The 18,395-nt window shown below is 37.0% G+C and overlaps 1 protein-coding gene across 2 annotated transcripts in view; it reads right to left on the reverse strand.

Annotated features, from left to right (window-relative positions):
- The window catches only part of LOC127503286 (ceramide transfer protein), a 41,091-nt gene that overhangs the window by 3,773 nt on the left and 18,923 nt on the right, over positions 1-18,395 (reverse strand). The window contains exons 3-17 of one of the 2 annotated variants that reach the window (XM_051876885.1): positions 16,765-16,881; positions 10,412-10,519; positions 10,164-10,302; positions 9,721-9,804; positions 8,710-8,867; positions 7,941-8,033; positions 7,762-7,848; positions 6,044-6,136; positions 5,802-5,882; positions 3,943-4,038; positions 2,328-2,460; positions 1,722-1,792; positions 1,517-1,645; positions 1,270-1,399; positions 952-1,086 (exon numbers count right to left, since the gene is read on the reverse strand). In XM_051876885.1, the coding sequence (XP_051732845.1) occupies positions 959-1,086; positions 1,270-1,399; positions 1,517-1,645; positions 1,722-1,792; positions 2,328-2,460; positions 3,943-4,038; positions 5,802-5,882; positions 6,044-6,136; positions 7,762-7,848; positions 7,941-8,033; positions 8,710-8,867; positions 9,721-9,804; positions 10,164-10,302; positions 10,412-10,519; positions 16,765-16,881 (1,647 nt within the window). In that variant the 3' untranslated portion in view covers positions 952-958. The remainder of the gene's footprint in view (positions 1-951; positions 1,087-1,269; positions 1,400-1,516; positions 1,646-1,721; positions 1,793-2,327; positions 2,461-3,942; positions 4,039-5,801; positions 5,883-6,043; positions 6,137-7,761; positions 7,849-7,940; positions 8,034-8,709; positions 8,868-9,720; positions 9,805-10,163; positions 10,303-10,411; positions 10,520-16,764; positions 16,882-18,395) is intronic. The other variant, XM_051876886.1, reaches the window with a different exon arrangement.

Raw genomic sequence — 18,395 nt, forward strand, 5'->3', positions numbered from 1 at the left:
TAAATTATTTTTTATATATATCCGAAAATAATAAGGGTATTTTTAAAGACAACATAAAATGAAAATTAACCGTTTTTGGTAATGAAAAAAAAAATATATTATTGTTATTGATTGACAGTATAAAAAAAAATCCATCTTCCAAACCATGTCTTTACTTTACCCAAACACACTATGTTAAACCTATAATGATATTTATTTCAGGCTGTTTCCACTTGGTATTAAGATGCGTTTTGGTCGATCGGATCTCAAGTGGACGACAAGATTAAACGGGGGTGTAAAACGGTTTGAGCTTGTCCACTTTAAACCACTTCCAGAAGTAGTCAAAAACTCATTCGACCAGGATTGCTTTCGTATTGTAAACTTTCATGTGGTCAAATGTGTTCGAACAGCCACTAAAGACCACCTACTCTCTGCCTGCTGACCTAGTGCGTAAACATTATGGGAAGCGCGCTAGCCAGATGGGATTTAAACTAATCGTACCAACACAATGTTCTCTCACCATTCCTGATTTCTAACACACACTCACAGCGTTTGGCGTGATCTTGCGGCTGTCAGAGCAGAAATGAAAGCTGCTGCTCTCGTTATGTTTTTCCATCATCTGCAATCATGTTCATATGTAAGTTGCGCGAGCTTATTTGGTCCATTAGATTGAAAGATCTGAAAAAGCCCATACATTTACCCGCCCATAGACCCTCCCCTTGAAGAAATCGGGACAGAAGTGGACAAAAGAGACGGATTAAAACACCAGGTGTAAACGGGAATGTGTCTCCCTCATCTACTTGTGATCCAATCGACCAAAACGCATCTTAATACCACCAGGTGTAAACAGGGCCTGAGAGCAGACGGACTGTGTTGCTTCCATAGTGTGGCGTTAACTCTTGCTAATATGTTTTTCACCATTCCTGTCACTGTAATAAATCTCTGGTCATCATTCGCTGTAGTTTGTTGTACCTGGTGCTCAGAAGAGGATTTGCTTTCCGGCAGTTTTCTCCTGGACGTAGGAAGTGAAGCGCTTGAGGAATTTGGGATATTCTCTCTTCGCCACGGCCCTCAGGACAGACGCAGGAGCCCATCCGCCAGGATTCACTGCAACAACAACAAACAATGTCCAGTCAGCGTTCATATATACCTCATTTAATAAACAGGTTTGTGTTGAATAGATGTGCCTACAGTCACTGTATTGTAGTCATCGGATTTAAGACGAAACATTTAGAAATACTGATATATTTAGATATTAACTATTTCATAAAGATTATAGGTAAGAAGTACCGTTGGCCACGTATGTGATTTTGCACAGGATGTTGTCTCTGCTGATCTCTTTGTCGCCCTCTGGTGGACTGACCAGCGTCTGGCAGATCATCGCGATGTTGATTTTAGCACGAACGCATCTGTTGTTTGGCTACATGAAGACAAAAACAATGAAATATGGCCCTCCAAACTCACTGAACTGCTGCTTGCTTAATCAGAGGCAACAAAAACATATTGAGTCAGCAGTTGCCATGGAGACCAGACTCACCTGGGCATTCTCGTGGTCGACCGAGAAGTTGCAGACGAGCCATGTGTCTGGATCGTTCTCGTTATTGGCCATGATCTTACGGATGGCAGACAGATAGAGGACGTCTCTCTGGGACGCTGGCCACACTCTCTGTGTGAGGAAAACACAACATGAGGAAGAGCTCTTCCAGAACACTGACCCACTGTCAATCAGACACTCCTCTCACCTTATGAGTCTGGTAGATGATGACGGCGTTATCGGACAACGTCTCCACGATGTTGAAGTTTTCAACAGTAGCTGGAGACAAAAAATGAGACCTGATATAAATGAGCTGAACACAACTAAATGCTTTCATAAATGGAGTGGATATTAGTTATAAAAATGCACTAATAAACTTATGAGACAATTATAGGAATAGATTGATTAAACCTCAAGGAATGTTTTGATTTTGTTTCCCAGAGATTTGCTACTCCTTTTTTGTTTTTGTATATCTTAGGTAGAGATAGAGGTAGAGACTCAGTGACCATTAGGAGGTTTCTGATCAGACATTAATGTGAAGCATCTGTCCAGTGTTGATGTAAAGTGTGGTAAGAGTATATGCTTCCAGACTGTGCTCTATTATTAGTGATATAATCCGGTAAGGCTCTGCTGCTGTATATGTAGACGTCACACAAAAGTTGCGCTGTTTAGAGATGTCATATTGATCATAGTTTTGGTGCATTTTTTTTAAGCTTTAGGCTTGATAAATGAATAATTTTTAGCTTGAAGCTTTGATGTCTGAAATACAGGGTGCTCCGGTAGAGGATTTTGTCTAATTTTTGCGTATACTCACTTTCCCAATCGTTACGGACATCCGTGTCCCAGAAGTAGTGGCAGACCTCATGACCTGTGACGCCTTTGACAGAGTGTGTGGCCTTCAGAGGGTCCAGTACGATCCCGTTCTCCTCCACCTCCCTCCGGTACACCTGAGACAGAGAGATAGAGAGTGAGTCTGTGGACCAGAGTGTGTTTGGGCTAAAACACACACTTTAGACTGAAATTTAGACGCAGTTTTAACCTTCTCAGGTATTTTTAATGAATTTAAATGAATCTTCCAGTAGTGTTTAATCATCACACGATGCTAAGCTAATGTCATGATGTTCTTATAGGCACAAAAATACATAAAGTGTTATTGTTAACAAAAAATGAAACTTAAAAAAAAAAAAAAAAAAAAAAAAAAAAAACCATTTTGAAATAAAAATGAAATTAAACAAAATATAAATATTAGATGAAAACATTAACCTAATCAAAAAATAGAAATGTTGCCTTGGCAACTAACTGAAATTAAGTCTAAAACTAAAACTAAAATAAAAAAATATACATAATAAAAATATATATATAAATAATAGAACATAATAAAAACAAAAAACAAACAAACAAACAAACAAACAAACATCTAGACTAAAATTAAACTGAAAGCTAAAAATAAAACCCAATTAAAAACATCTGTTTAAACTAAAATCAAAAAATGAAATATAATTTTATATATATATAAAATTATATATTATATATATATATATAAACCTAATAAAAGTGACCAAAATTTTAACTAAAATTTAATGGAAAGCTAAAAATATAAAAATAAAACCCAATTCAAAACATCAGTTCAAACTAAAACTGAAATAAAATATAAATAATAAAAAAAAAAAATAGTATAAATAATATTAAATATAAAAAAAAAAAATAATAAATAAAAAAAAAGACAAACATCCAAACTAAAATTAAAATAAAAGTAGGGAAGCATGATATATCGGCCACCATATCGGTATCGGCCGATACATGCTCATTTTAATGTTATCGTTTTCGGCCCGATAAGAAAATTTGGCCGATATATTTTTTTTAATGTTGAGACTTTTGTTTTTGTAATCAGGCTCTCAAAAATTATATACATTTTGATTTATCGGCCAATATATCAATTATTTGCTTTCAAATACAAAGAATTATCGGTTATCGGCCAAAAGTTTTTATATCGGTGCATCCCTAAATTAAAGCTAAAAATATAAAAATAAAACCTAATTAAAAACATAAATTTAAAAAACGGATAGAAAATATAGATAAATATAAAAAAAACTAAACTAATAAAAGTGACAAAAAAATTAAAGCTGGAAAAAAAAAAAAAAACAATTCAAAACATTACTTAAAACTAAAACTGGAAAAAAAAAAAAAAAAAGATATAAAAACCAAAACCAATTTAAACAATAATTTAAACTAAAAGCTGAAAACATGTAAATAAAAATTTTATTCAATACTATAATAGTATGCTACCATAAACACTGTATAGAACACAAATATTGGGCTAAAGAGTGTGTTTTTAACTCATTTGAACTATTTTCTTTCAACACTTTTCACTGTTCTGAACAGAATGTTGGAATTTCCTGTCCTGTATGCGGCTGGACTGCTGAACTCACCTTCATCTCTCCCTCCTCCACCACGAGCTGCCAGTTAGCATCTCCACCCACATCCTGCAGAGAGTAGGTCATGTGATTCTGAACCATCTCCTCCACCTGCCCAAAACAAAGCACAACCAGGAGGGTCAGAGGTCATGCCCTCATTTCAGAGAATCTTTATTAATAACACTAAAAGCAAGCAGCAATCAGTCAACATGAAACACCTTTCACAACATGTTTCACTTCTGTACTGTATGAGTATTTCTAAATGAAGCAGAAAAAACTACTCCCTTCCTGAAACGCAACCACCAAGACTTTTTGAGGTTGAGTTCAGCCTCCAGAGAATCTCCACGTAACGTTAATTTGATAATATTGCTGTAAACTTCATTACAGGCATAGAAAATCTGCATCAGATACAACAGTAACTGATCAAATACAAATGATAAAATAGCTATTTAACCCTCTGGTGCTCTTTGGTCATTTTTGAATGAAAAATGTAACGTTTTGTTAATGTTTGTGTTTTTTTGTATGTTTTTAGAATTTTTCACTTCATCGGAATGCTATGAAACTTGGTAAAGGTTTCGGCACTTGCTTTGTGAACATGCACAAAAAAAAATCATGGACATGATTCGAAAGGGGTAAATGGTCCTGAAAAAATAGTCACACTTGTGCTCCTCACGGTCAAAAATGAGCATATTGGAAATGAATGGGAGACAAATTTCATCTAGTGGAAACTTTTGGTACTGCGGCCAAACAAAATCTTACCGAAAGCTCATTTTTTGAGATATCAAGCTCAAATTTGGAGCACAACTTGTTTAGATTTATGGTTTTGATTTTCTTGCAGTTTTAGAGTAAAATGTGTTTTTGAAAATATATATTTCATATTAAAATTTAAAATGGTATTTTTGTGCATTTTTCATAACAATAACGTAAAATTCTGTAACTTTTTTTAAGTTGACTTTTTTAAACTTTTTTTCACTTCAGCAATAATTTGCCAAGTCTCGTCTTTAAAAAGAGATCAAAATTAAGTCTGTGCCCTAAAGCTTTCAAAATTTATGACCGTTTAATTTGGAAATTTAATGCTCAAAAAGTGAATAAATGGATAATACCTACAGCGTAAATATAATTTAGTACCATAAAATCCACTAAAAATACAAAATATTGAAATAATTAAAAAAGAGAGCACCAGAAGGTAAAAGGCATTCAACATCACATTAAAATACGAGTATCAAATATGAACCATCAGGATTTTGAGGAACATTTATTAGTCCATCTTTAAATCATCTTGCATTGCAATTATGTTTTGCCTCATAATTAAAATGACAGAGCTTTGATCATAAAACTAAGCATTAAATGTGATATTACTAAGACATATTATTGGCAGATATGACGACTGATATTTATATGCATTTTATGAAATGAGTCTAAATGATTACAACTATTCAAAGGCATTTAATCAGCCATTTGTTTACACAGTACAAACATGCAATAATAAAACCAGGAACATGAATTAAGAAAGCAAATTTGCTTCATTTTGATTTCATGGTGACTAAAGATAAGATTATTGTGTGAAGAAAAGTTATTGAACATGCAAATTATGTTTTCAAAAAGCCAAACACACAAAGACAGACAGAAAATGGAGGTAACAAGACAGACTAAGTGGTTGTAATGTGCTGTTAACAGTACAAGGCATCATGCAGACTTGCTAATAATACAACTGGCTGTGTTTCAAAACAGAGTGCTGCCTAGCCAGACAGTATTTTTGGGCTGACTCAGCAGCTCACTAGGTTTTGAAATAGGTTTTGCAAATAGGTGCAATGTAACATGATGTCAAGAGCTGCTGATGAGTCTGGGATGAGTGTGCTAGAGGGCACTGTTACCTCAGCACTGAACCGGTGCTCATAGAGAGAAGGAGTGAAGACGACAGCAGAAGATGAGGGAGAGGAAGGACGAGAGGGGGGCTACATGGGTGAGGAAGAAGAGAGAGATGCAGCTTCATCAGGAGTGGAAAATAAACCCAAAACAAAAAGAGACCGAGACAGAAGAACAGAGCACAACAGGGACACAGGAAGAGGTCTGCAGATGGTCATGATGAGGAGACGATGAAGAAGAAAAAACTCACCTTCTCAGCGAATCGGTGAGAGCCCACGGTGGAGTAGGCGTCTCCTGAAGGCACTGAATTGCTCCTCTGTATCCTGCTCTTCTCACACTGAGACTATAAAAACATACATATGTTAATGATAAAAACATATCTGGAAATATATGTAGGGTGAGACTTATATATATATATAAATAAAACCTGGGACTTTTTTTTATAAACAACCTGAAATGTAGCACTAACATTAATTAATTCATTATAACATTAAGGCCCTGAAATCACAGAAAGAACTGATGTGACGTCATTTTAAACAAAATCAGGCCAAAACGAAGTTTGTTTTGTGTTAGTTTTGGGAGTTTGAAATGGCTTGCCAAAGCGAACTCTCAGGAAAAGTTTGCTCCAGCTGCAAAACACCTTCGTACTACCATTGGTCTGTGACGATAACGTAATAGAAGGTGTGCGCTGAGGCTCCGCCTTCTTTCACGTGGAACTCCTCTCTGACTCACATTCATCTGTTGAGTCCATCGAGGTAAGATCTCCGCAGGTGAAAACATGAACACGCTGGATAGTGAATGAAGTTGTGCTTCTGATGAAGTGAGACTGACACCTGTTTTCCATGTTTGATACTGTAAAGCTGCTTGCTTTTAAGTGATTTTTTGAATAAAATGCCATATAAATAAATGTGACGTGACTTTACTGGAGTGCTAATTTGCGCGACTCTTTGCCTGCGTCTCAATGTGCATTCTATTCATCCTAAATAGTATGTGACATTAGTAATATTCAATACTATTTAGGGCGGATAGGGTGGATAGTTTGCACACTGGGATGCAGGGTTTGGCACGACTTGCGAGCTGCAAGGCATATTTAAATGTTATTTTTAATGTGTTGACCAAAACATTATTTGTTCATCCTCATATTTCCAATCGGTTTTTTTTTTTTTAATTATTATTTAGACATTATGAATGATAATGCTGCCCTCAAATGTTAATCTGGAGCCTTAATAAAACTGCATATTGTAATTTCTGTAAGTTAAGTCTATTTATTACCAGGGCATTTGTCAGTAATACAGTCAAAAAGGGGGAAAACGTGAATAACTGTCTGCGCTGTAGGTCGATTTAAGGTGTGCCCCTAAATTTTCTGCTTGTGCTTCTAAAAGATGCTTTTCTTATGCTTTCTATAAAAGAAAAGCTTGCTGTTTTCTCATTTTTGTTGTGTTTATTACTGAGAGGAAAGCACGCAGCACATATTTACATATTCATCTAAACGCCGCTCTCGGCAGTGTGGTCTGTCCGTATTTCAAACTTCGTTTTACCCCTAAACGAAGAACGAAAAAGAACTTCGCCATGAGTATATCAGGGCCTTTAGACCGTATCTGGATTCATTTTTCTGTCCCCAAATTTAAGACCTCTTAAAGGGATAGTTCACCAAAAAAATGAAAATTCTGTCATCATTTACAGAAGATATTTTGAAGAATATGGGTAACCAGTTGATAGACCCCAGTGACTGAAAAAAACACTATGAAAGTCAATGGGTGCTATCAACTGTTTGATTTCCGACATTCCTCAAAATATCTTCTTTTGTGTTCAACAGAAGAAAGAAACTCATACAAATTTGGAACAATGTGAGGGTGAGTAAATGATGACAGAACTTTCATTTTTGGGTGAACTATCCCTTTAAAATGAAAACTTTTGTTATACCATTTCAGACTTTGATCAAATGAATGTAGGACTTTAAGGACACACCTGCTCTTCTATTTTGTCTTGTCGGTCCAGAGCGGCCTCCACGGCATCAAAGAACTCATCTTCATTGATCAGGCTGTTTGGACCCTCCTGATGGACAGAACAAGATGAACATCTTCATACAGTTCACAGCTTTTTTAAAGTTCTGCAGGCATCAGCGCACGTGCAGAAACCAAACCCACCTCGTAATCGGGCCCTCCGAAATGAGACTTCTTCTTCAACTCAGACAGGGCTGATTTATACGCTTCCTCCACCCTCCTCCTCTTCTCCATCTCCTGTAGAAAGCAAGAGGGGGGAGCGACTTTAGCTGACTAAACACTCTGCTGCCGTAATGTTTAATGTCTTGGCTTGAGTAGATCTTGTCTCGGTGTGATGTGGGCAGAGCGAGAGACTGTATCGATGCGGGATTGTTCTGAAGCGCTCCATTGTTCAGACAGAAGCTCGTTCTGATTGTATATGTCAGTATTGTGCTGAATGCTGCTGACTGCGACACATCAGCAGACAGATTCAGCTCCACCTCAGTAACACACGCTCGCCACTTTCCCACACAAACCCATTAAAACGGCTAGATTAACTTTTCTGGCAGATAGCGCAGCAGTCATTCACAGAAACGACAGCTACGGCTTCCATTCATACACCATCACCAAAATGATGCTTAAACTCTCAGATAGTATTTGTTTTCCTGAAAATTACTGGCAGAATTTTCAATAGCGGCACTGGAAGTATAGTGATTTAAATGAGTATAAATGAGTAGTCATGGAAGCCCTACCTTGTACCCAATTAGTTCACATATAGCATCAATACAAACATTTCTGCCAATCTTACAACTATTTCAGCCGGTGAATTTCCAGGGCTGATTAATTTTGACAACATTGTGACTCTGGCAGATACACCATCCCTCTCTTGATTTTAGCGGCTCAAGGACAAGCTCCAGAAGCCCATGAATCGTACCTTATCCAGTCTTTTCTGCCAGCTGTCCTCTCTCTTCACCATCAGGTCAATGCAGTGAGAAAGTGTAGCCAAGATCCCTGCGGTGGTCGCCTTGAACGTGATGGCCTCTCCTTTAAAGTCTATCCCATTAATGCCTTTATGACTCAAACACTGGAATACTGATGGAGAGAGAACAAATCTAGTCACACACTTTACAGATAAACCTTAAAGACATTTACGAAACATTGTTAAACGGTGTCCAGATCAGGCACGATGTAATAAAACATCAAGCGACCTTGAGGTCCTGAAAGGCGCTATATAAAATTATTATTATTATTATTATTATCATCATCAAGTGATGAATCAAATGTCTTCAATGTTATTCTGAGTTTTTATTCCTAACCAGCAGTTGCCCGAGTTACATTTCTAAGTATTTTATATTACATTTATATTTATGTATTTTAATATATATATATATATATATATATATATATATATATATATATATATATATATATATATATATTTCACACAAACATACATATATATTAATAAGTTGTCTAATTTATATTAATATATTTTATAGAGAGATACATATACATATAATTTAATCTATATTATTTATATTAAATCCTGATTGGCTGTGACAATATTGCATCTGACAGAACATTCTTTGTCATATTATACAAGAACAGAAACGGTTTGATGACCACATACAATTTAGCCATTTAGCATTTCCACTAAAAAAGCAATGCAGAAACGCATAACTCAATGAAAACAGTCAAACACAGCTCTACTGGAGAAATGCTGACTTTATGTTATAGACTTCACACAATTCATTACAACAGGCTCAAATTACTGAATCACTGAAGTAAATTAAGTGGACACACTGCTCAAATTGTCAGTGCTGCCCCAGTACCATCTCCTGGAGCTGAATCAGAGAGAATTCATCGAGTGTGAAACCTGCTGAAGCTTCACACGAGCAGAAATCAGTAGCGACGTTCCAGACTATGTAAATGTGCTCACACTCACATTTCTCCTTGCTGCCGTTGTTGTTATGCAGGAATTCTCCATCGGGGCGAGTGGTAGGGAAACCATCTTCATCATCCTCCACGACTGAGATGAGAAAACACACACACACACACACACACACACAGTCAGAATGAACTCATTGACCTGTGGTTGGTGGTGCCCAGATCGGCCCATTCACATACTGAGAGTCTACTGTAGACGCATACTGTAGTACAGGGGAAGGACCAGGACGAACAAAAGAGGCAGTTGATCATTTGTGTGAATCAACAGGCCCTTGTGCTGTAACAACAGATGCATCCAGAGAGAGAACGAAAGCAGAGGAATCTGGATGCTGCCGCAGTCTGAATGAGTTTCAGCGTTGTCTAAACATTCCTGTCAGCAGAATCACTCCGTTCTGACTCACATTCAACATCCTGATCTCTCCCACCAGAACATCTACTCACTTTTGTCTCTCTGGAGCTCGTCTCTGTTCACAGCATCAGCGCAGCCGTCGAAGTATTTCTGCAGCGTGTCCACCTGCCTGCACAGGATGTCCCGAAACGTCTCCATCTCTGCCAGCTTCTCCCGCAGACTGTGACCCTTCTGTGGGTTACATATGCAAACTTATTGGATTTCGGCAGTAGGGAGGAATGGCATATCATATCAGTATTGGTTATCGGTCTATAGCATCGATCAATATTTGTGTTCTCACCTTAAAGGAGGAGGTGGAGGTGGCCGAGTATCCGCTGGTGGCAGATGTGAGGGAAAGCATGGATCCATGTCTCCTCAAACTGGACTCCGAACCATAACCAGATTCAGCCTAGACACAGACAGACAAAGATCATGTGATGTTCAGGAGCGCTTCAACACTAAAGACTCTATTACATCTGACAGCAGAGTTTGATTTGTTTGGTTGATGTAAAAGCCAGGTTCTGCAATCTGGCATAATTTGCAGAATTTAATTACAACAAGCAGGACTAGTGACCTGAAAGTGGAGCAGCGAATGACTTTTGCATTGCAGCTTGTCACTGCAGAAGTTACGCTACTGTTCAAGTACACTCAAAAAAAAAAAAAAGATTTTACAATACTGTTCAGTCAATTTAACACCATTGTATTAGGTTTCTCATTCAAACACAATTTCATTGTGTTTAACTGACTTCAAGCTTCAAAACGTTTTTGGCTCAACTCAATATTTTCATTTTGAAAGAACATGTTTCAATTAAGTAGGGCAAAAATAACATTTGATGCTTGTTCAATGTACTTAAAGGATTAATTCACTTAAGAATTCAAATTTCCTGATCATTTACTCACCCATGTCATCCAAGATGTTCAAGATGTTCAAACATTCCAGGATTTTTCTCCATATAGTGGACTTCACTGGGGTTCAGATTGAAGGTCCAAATGTCAGTTTCAGTGCAGTTTCAAAGGGCTCTACACGATCCCAGATGAGGAATAAGGGTCTTATCTAGTTTTTAACCACATTAATTATATACTTTATAACCACAAATGCTCGTCTTGCACTTCTGTGCGATGCACCATGCATTACGTAATCACGTTGGAAAGGTCACGCGTGACGTAGGCGGAAGTACCGATCCAGTGTCTACAAAGCAAACGTGCAAAGACTAAGTCACACGCCCTTTACTACTAAAAAAAAACAAACAAACAAAAAAAAAAAACGGTAAAACAACAATGTCGGGTGATTTTGAAGTTGAGATGGAGTTTTTCGCCCTACCGCGGTACTTCCGCCTACGTCACGCGTGACCTTTCCAAAGTGATTACGTAATGCGTAGCGCATCGCAGATCAGTGCAAGACGAGCATTTGTGGATAAAAAGTATATAAATTTTTTTTTATATAAATGACCGATGGTTTCTCTAGATAAGACTCTTATTCCTCGTCTGTGATCATGTAGAGCTCTTTGAAGCTGCACTGAAACTGACATTTGGACCTTCAACCCGTTGAACCCCAATGAAGTCCACTATATGGAGAAAAATCCTGGAATGTTTTCCTCAAAAACCTTAATTTCCTTTTGACTGAAGAAAGAAAGACATAAACATCTTGGATGACATGGGGGTGAGTAAATTATCAGGAAATTTGAATTCTGAAGTGAACTAATCCTTTAAGCAAATCAAGTTAATCCAACATGATTCTTTTCAACCACTATTTGAGTTGAGAGTACATAAATGATTTTAGTTGATTAAAATAGCATTATAGAAACTAGGAACAGGATTTTCCCTTCTTATCGTGGTTTGCTCTGGGCTTGATAGGCAGAGTAAATGTTGAAATAAAATGTTATTTTATGCGTTTTTTTTCCATCAAGATGAAAAAATTAGGAGACTTGTTAATGTTTAATGTTGTTTTATGTTCATATTTAAAGAGTTTCTGGTCTGTTAGTGTTTACCACTGTGGTGAAATGTAGAGCATGTGCTTGGGGTGAGGACCTGCTAACAACAATTAAAGTTGTTTTAATAATGAAAAACTACTACTTTGTGCATGCCATGGACGTAATAAAACAGTCTTCCGGCTAACACCTAACAAGGCCTAAAAGGTTTTCTTGTTAGATAACATTTGTAAAAGTTGTAGAAACTGTTCTGAACACATTAACTAAATAAACTAATCAATTAAACTGGATTACTTGTTTTAATTTTTGTTTGATATTCATTTTAGTATAACTGAACTTAATAGTTTAACAAAATTAGGAATGTTTAACTAAATGGCATTGAATTATCCTTATATAATAAACTTAATATGTTAATTAAATGCTTTTGAGTGCACGATTTCTTTAAAAGAAATTAATATTTTTATTCAGCAAGGATGCATTAAATTTATCAAAAGTGACAGTAAAGACATTTATAATGTTACAAGATTTCTATTTCAAATAAATGCTGTTCTTTTCAACTTTATATTCATCAGTTCATCAGTTTACATAAAAATATTAAGCAGCATGACTGTTTAATATTGATAATCAGAAATGTTTCTTAAGCAGCAAATCATCATATTAGAGTGATTTCTGAAGGATCATGTGACACTGAAGACTGGAGTAATGATGCTGAAAATTCTATTTTACAATATATTCACATAGAAAACAGTAATAATATTCCATAATTTTATTTTTTTTTACTGTATTTTTGATCAAATAAATGCAGCCTTTGTGAGCAGAAGAGAATTCTTTCAAAAACATTTGAACAATCTTACCAACAGTACAGTTTTGAACAGTACAGTATATTTAATTTTTGCCATGCTCTCCAAAAAACTCATTATCTCAGTGTAGCTGTAAACAGCTGATGCTAAGGCTCATGATGACGCAAGCGCACTGGTTCAAAGCTAAATAAACAATACATGATCTGTGAGGAGGAGGGGTGGAATCGGAGGGTGGAAATCTATAATATGTGATTTACCTTGATATTTACACAGTCAACTACACTTTAAAAACAACAAACTGGTCTGTGTGTGTGTGTGTGTGTGTGTGTGTGTGTGTGTGTGTGTGTGTGTGTGTGTGTGTGTGTGTGTGTGTGTGTGTGTGAGAGAGTGTTTGACTTGAACAATTTCCACTTCATCTTCAGGGTTTGTCACAGACAGAAAGCACAGAGAGTCACTTTCCATGAACCCAGAGCTCTCCTGTGGCTCATTTCATGAGTAACAGCCTCTGAAAATAGTTTCTGAGTTTATTTAGAAGCATAAACACACACAATGACTGTCTCCCCATGAGGCTTCTGAGCGGAGCATGACAGCACAAGCCCAGGTTACTGTGTCTTTCCTCCAGACGAACAAGTTTGACCTCTGTACCACAATAATAAACTCACCCAAACTGCTCAATCTGAAAGAGGGAATGAAATACGATCTGAAAATCATTCACTTCCCTTTCGACGTTCCGCATACTGAAACAAATTTGAACAAATGAATCCGAGCTCAGTCTGAACACACACACACACACACACACACACACACACACACACACACAGAGCCCACAGAGAAATAGGAATACACAAATAAACCTACACAAACAAACCTTTCCTGTAGATAAGAAACACCTGTAAACACATGACTTTATAGTCACAACAAACTATTATTAAATAAATGTACAACTGTCAGAACTGATAAGAGTAAAAAAAAAAAAAAAAAAAAAACACAACCTGAACAAAAAAACAATCTTTATATATCAGCTCATCTATCACTATCAATATTTGCATTATGGGATACTGTATTCCTTGTCATCTGCTGTATACTGCGCATTTTGGGTATGCATATGGAAAAACTGCACATTTTGTAGCCTGACATGAATATATACACACTGTCTTTAGTGAGGATTTAACATTGTCCTCCACTAGATGGCAACAGTGAGCTCATTCTACGGTTGAGTGGGTTGAATCTGAGGTAACTATCGGGTAGAACCAGAGATAACTATTCAGAGCCTCAATCAAAGACAGGTCAGCCCTGCATTCACTCCAGCCAATCAAACACACTCTTACTGTGACTATGGCAGTGATAACACCTCCACTGACCAATCAGAAGTCGAGAATACCGTTAGTGTCTGAGGTACACAATCAATAGCCTCAGATGATCACAACCATTAACACTGTATCACAGACCACACACACCAAATCAATAAACCTAATCAGGTGATTACAAAAGACAACAAGAGAGAGAGGAAATGAGTTGGAATTGTAATCAGTGTCATGTTAATTCAGCAGCAGTATCATTAAAAAACAGTGTGTGTGTGATGTGTGCAGTGTTATTTTAGTATAATACACTATTATAGTTGGTATAGTATAGTTATAATATAATATTATAGTCAGTGAGCGTGTGTGTGTGTGTTATCAAACTCAACAACAACAACAACAACAAAAAAACACTCATGAGATCAGATGAGATCAAGCAGGTTTCAAGCGCACGTCTCATTTCCAGTAGCTTTATCGAGAGTATGTGTTGACACACTGAGAGTGAAAGGCTTAACACAATGCAGCTCTGATCAGATTTACAGATTACTCTCACTATCTGACACAACAGCAGATCTGAACAGCACCACCCATACGGGTCTGTGTCACATCCTACATGTAACTCAAGACACAGATTTGTTATTAAAGGTGCAATTTTTCTGCAGTCAGGTAGGGTTATAATCCCACATCGAAAAACAAGTTAAAATTAAAATACTTTGGATATAGAAAAAACAAACGCGGGGTTGTCCTCGAGGATAGATATCTAGTTTGCAAAAAATGTGGATGCAATGTAGCTGCAAAAAAAGGAGGAAATACATCGAACCTGTTCGCCTATATTCGAGAACACCATCCGTGCAGATAAAGCGAATGAGCGGCACCGTTTCATGTGTCAGGTCAATCAAACGCTCTCAAGAAAAATAATGTCTCTCCCCACAAAAACCAACAACAAGCACAAAGCAAATCACTGTTGTGACAACTAATTCCTAACAAACTGTATCCCACCCAAACTTTCTAAAACAAATACGTCAATACAAGTAAATAAAAATCCACTGGTCAAGTGATTTAATGGGGTCTGAATTAAACACATTCATTACTGAAGCTGATCGGTGTCTGTGGTTCTGGACTATTCCCTTTGTACCCTGATGAGAGATGATAGACAGAGGCAAAGTGTCAGTGGGAAGAATTTCAGGAGTGATTCAGACCGAGAGGCCTCTTCCAAGAAGAGCCTTGTGTGTGCGAGTCACTATCAGAGAGGGGTCATCCTCAAGGCAAGAGAAGGATGAATGGACAGGGGAAATACGTGCGTGTGCAAAAGCGACCCTCCCCTCCCCTCTCCCCGGGCGGCAGAAATCAGAAGCACGTGTGGATCAGGGTGCGGCCTCAAAACACGAACACTTGTGCAAACTCAGCAGACACTGAAAGAGGGAGACCAATACACACACACACACACACACACACACACACACACACACACACAAACACACAAACACACAAACACACAAACACACATACACACATACACACACACTAGGTCTAAAATAATATACATACGTTTAAAAAATAAAAATAAATGTTATGTATTTATAATTATTAATTCATTATTTCATTTTATGTTTAAATTAATGAAAAATAAAATATATATATATATATATAATTTTATATATTATATCATTTTAATAAATTGGTTTATTTATTTATTTATTAATATTTTATTACTTTTATTGACTAAATTATTTATAAAAATAATAATAATAATATATATATATATATATGTTAAAATAATTAAATTAATATATATTCATTTAATTAATCTTTCGATTATTTATTTTATTTTTACAGCTTAATTTTATATTATTATATTTTTTTTATTTATTTTCTTTCTGTAATCTCTCTCTCTCTGTACACACACACACCCCGCTCATCTCATTTCTAAAGTTTTCCATCACTCAGTAGCTCCAATCATGACGTCTCACTGTTCCTCTCATCTGCCTTTGTTTTCATTTTTGTCTGTACCTGCCCACATCCTCTCTCTCACTATAGAGTATTTTACTACAGCTATGCGAGTGGTATGTTCACTCGTGCGTGTTAGTGTTGAACTGCTCCATTTGTGTTTTCTGTATGCTCTATGAGGAAGAGTGCGGTAAATATCATGTATAATCATCACATTGTTTTTATCTGCGTTACCATAGGATTGTGTGTTTGCGACCTAAACTGACTTCCTCATGTGTGTGTGTGTTTGTGTGTGTGTTGTCACTTCAGTGCTCTGCCCCTCAGATGATGTAAACAGAATGAATCACACTCATAATCTCGCACACAGTCAGTCTTTTCATTTTGATTTCTCATCTCAAAACATTATTATCCACTTCTGTGACTCAGTGTGTAACTAACCCACTCTGAGCTTACTTTTCAGTAACAGGGCTAAAAAAAAGACAGCAATATCTGGTTTCAGATCTACCCACCCAAATATGTCAAATAAAAAAAATAAAGCAGTGGTTGATTGTCAGTCAGATTGCTTCTTCCTGTCAACAGGGGTGGTTCTCAGACAAACCAGACTTAATACTGATAGTCAATAGTCTGGCTGTGTGAGAAAAGAGCATGCTGGGTAAAGACAGGCGTGTTGGGGGAACTCACCCTGTGCAGCTCGATGGAATCGATCCACTGGTTGCGATGTTCTGGGTCCTGAGCCCGGAGATACCACACGCTATCATTGACACTGATGTCCAAACGGCACTCGTCAAACTCGTGAGGCTACAGAGAAAGAGAGAGAGAATACTCATTAGATTAATAATATGCATGACCTAATTATCAAACACCATTACTAATGATAATGAGATTTCTATTTTGTAAACAAGGTGCTTTTTGGTAATGGAGGGATCCAATAATTTAATCTGATGCTGATAAACCAAGTCAGGACTAGACAGAACCACCACTACCAAGAGAAAAAAAAAAAAGAAAAGAGCCTTGACCCACAAAGCCAGCTGGGAAATGTGAGATATTTCCCTTAGAAGAGAGAGAAAAAAAAAAAAAAAAAACACTAACAGCATCCATGTCTGCTGTGTGAGTGTGTGAGTTTGGTATTATTGCCAGATGTTGATCTCTGCAGACCTCACACTGCTCTATGAATTCCAGATGAGGAGTCAAACACTCCTCTCCTTCAGTCTGATATACTGCACTCCACCCTGTTTCTTTTCACTTTCCTTCACTCTTCATTCTTTGTCTCCCTCTATCCAACAACATATTGGAACTGGGGTGCCTCTGGGCTCAGTGCTTGGACCACTTCTCTTTTCCATCTACATGTTATGACTAGGATCTGTCATTCCAAAACATGTTTTTTCCTATCACTGCAAGAGATGGGTACCGAAATCCTGTATTAAACGGGCCCCGGGGATAAATTAAGAAAGGCCGCAGTATCAATAAGCTTCGATGTTACTGGTTTTGCTATCGGTACTAAAGAAATTAAGAACATACACATACTATTTATTATTGCGTTATCTTGCAAATTCTATATTGCTCTAGCCCTAAGTCTAGGGCTGCCCTCGGCTAAAAAATTTTCTGAACGACTAGTAGTCACTTATTTTAAGCAATTAGTCGACTAAATGCACGTTTATTAATAAACATAATAATGAGCCTTTAATGCCTACATAGCCTAATCAGCATTCAAGCGCATACATAAAGCTTGCCACAGCGTACCAGACGAAGTAATGATTATGAATGCGTCAGGGAAAACAGCAAGGAGACTGCTTTAACATTTTAATAATTAATTGATAAACTAGTGTTTTCTGTATTTTTGGCTGCAGTGATGAAGTCGATGCTGACTCGTCAACTCTGCAGTAGTGGACGCACCTATATGCTTCATTTGTTTCATACAGATTACATAACCTGAAAACATTTGTTTTCCAGTTGAATTGGTTCATTTCACTTCTATAGATATAGTTTTCATGTCTGTGAGGCAAGTTTACATGGAGTTTCTGTTTTTTTTTGCATGCACAAGTTCACTGAGAGAGACGGCAGAAATCGCACCCTGTTTGCTTTCATTATTTTACAAAAGCACAACGTTTTATTGTTATCGTGAGTGCACACAAATAAAAGTAGACTCTTCACAGATTCAAAAGATGTATTACTCTTATCTGTTTGTCCAAAAATGATTTTAAGTGCAAGTGATCGCACCGGCACCACCAACTGCTGTCATGCAGTAAGTGTGCTACTATTCAGCTTTCAAACTCCGCACAAACACTTGAATAGCCCACATTTTTTCTATGCTA

Source organism: Ctenopharyngodon idella, chromosome 21 (genome assembly GCF_019924925.1).
Source record: "Ctenopharyngodon idella isolate HZGC_01 chromosome 21, HZGC01, whole genome shotgun sequence".
NCBI lineage: Eukaryota > Metazoa > Chordata > Actinopteri > Cypriniformes > Xenocyprididae > Ctenopharyngodon > Ctenopharyngodon idella.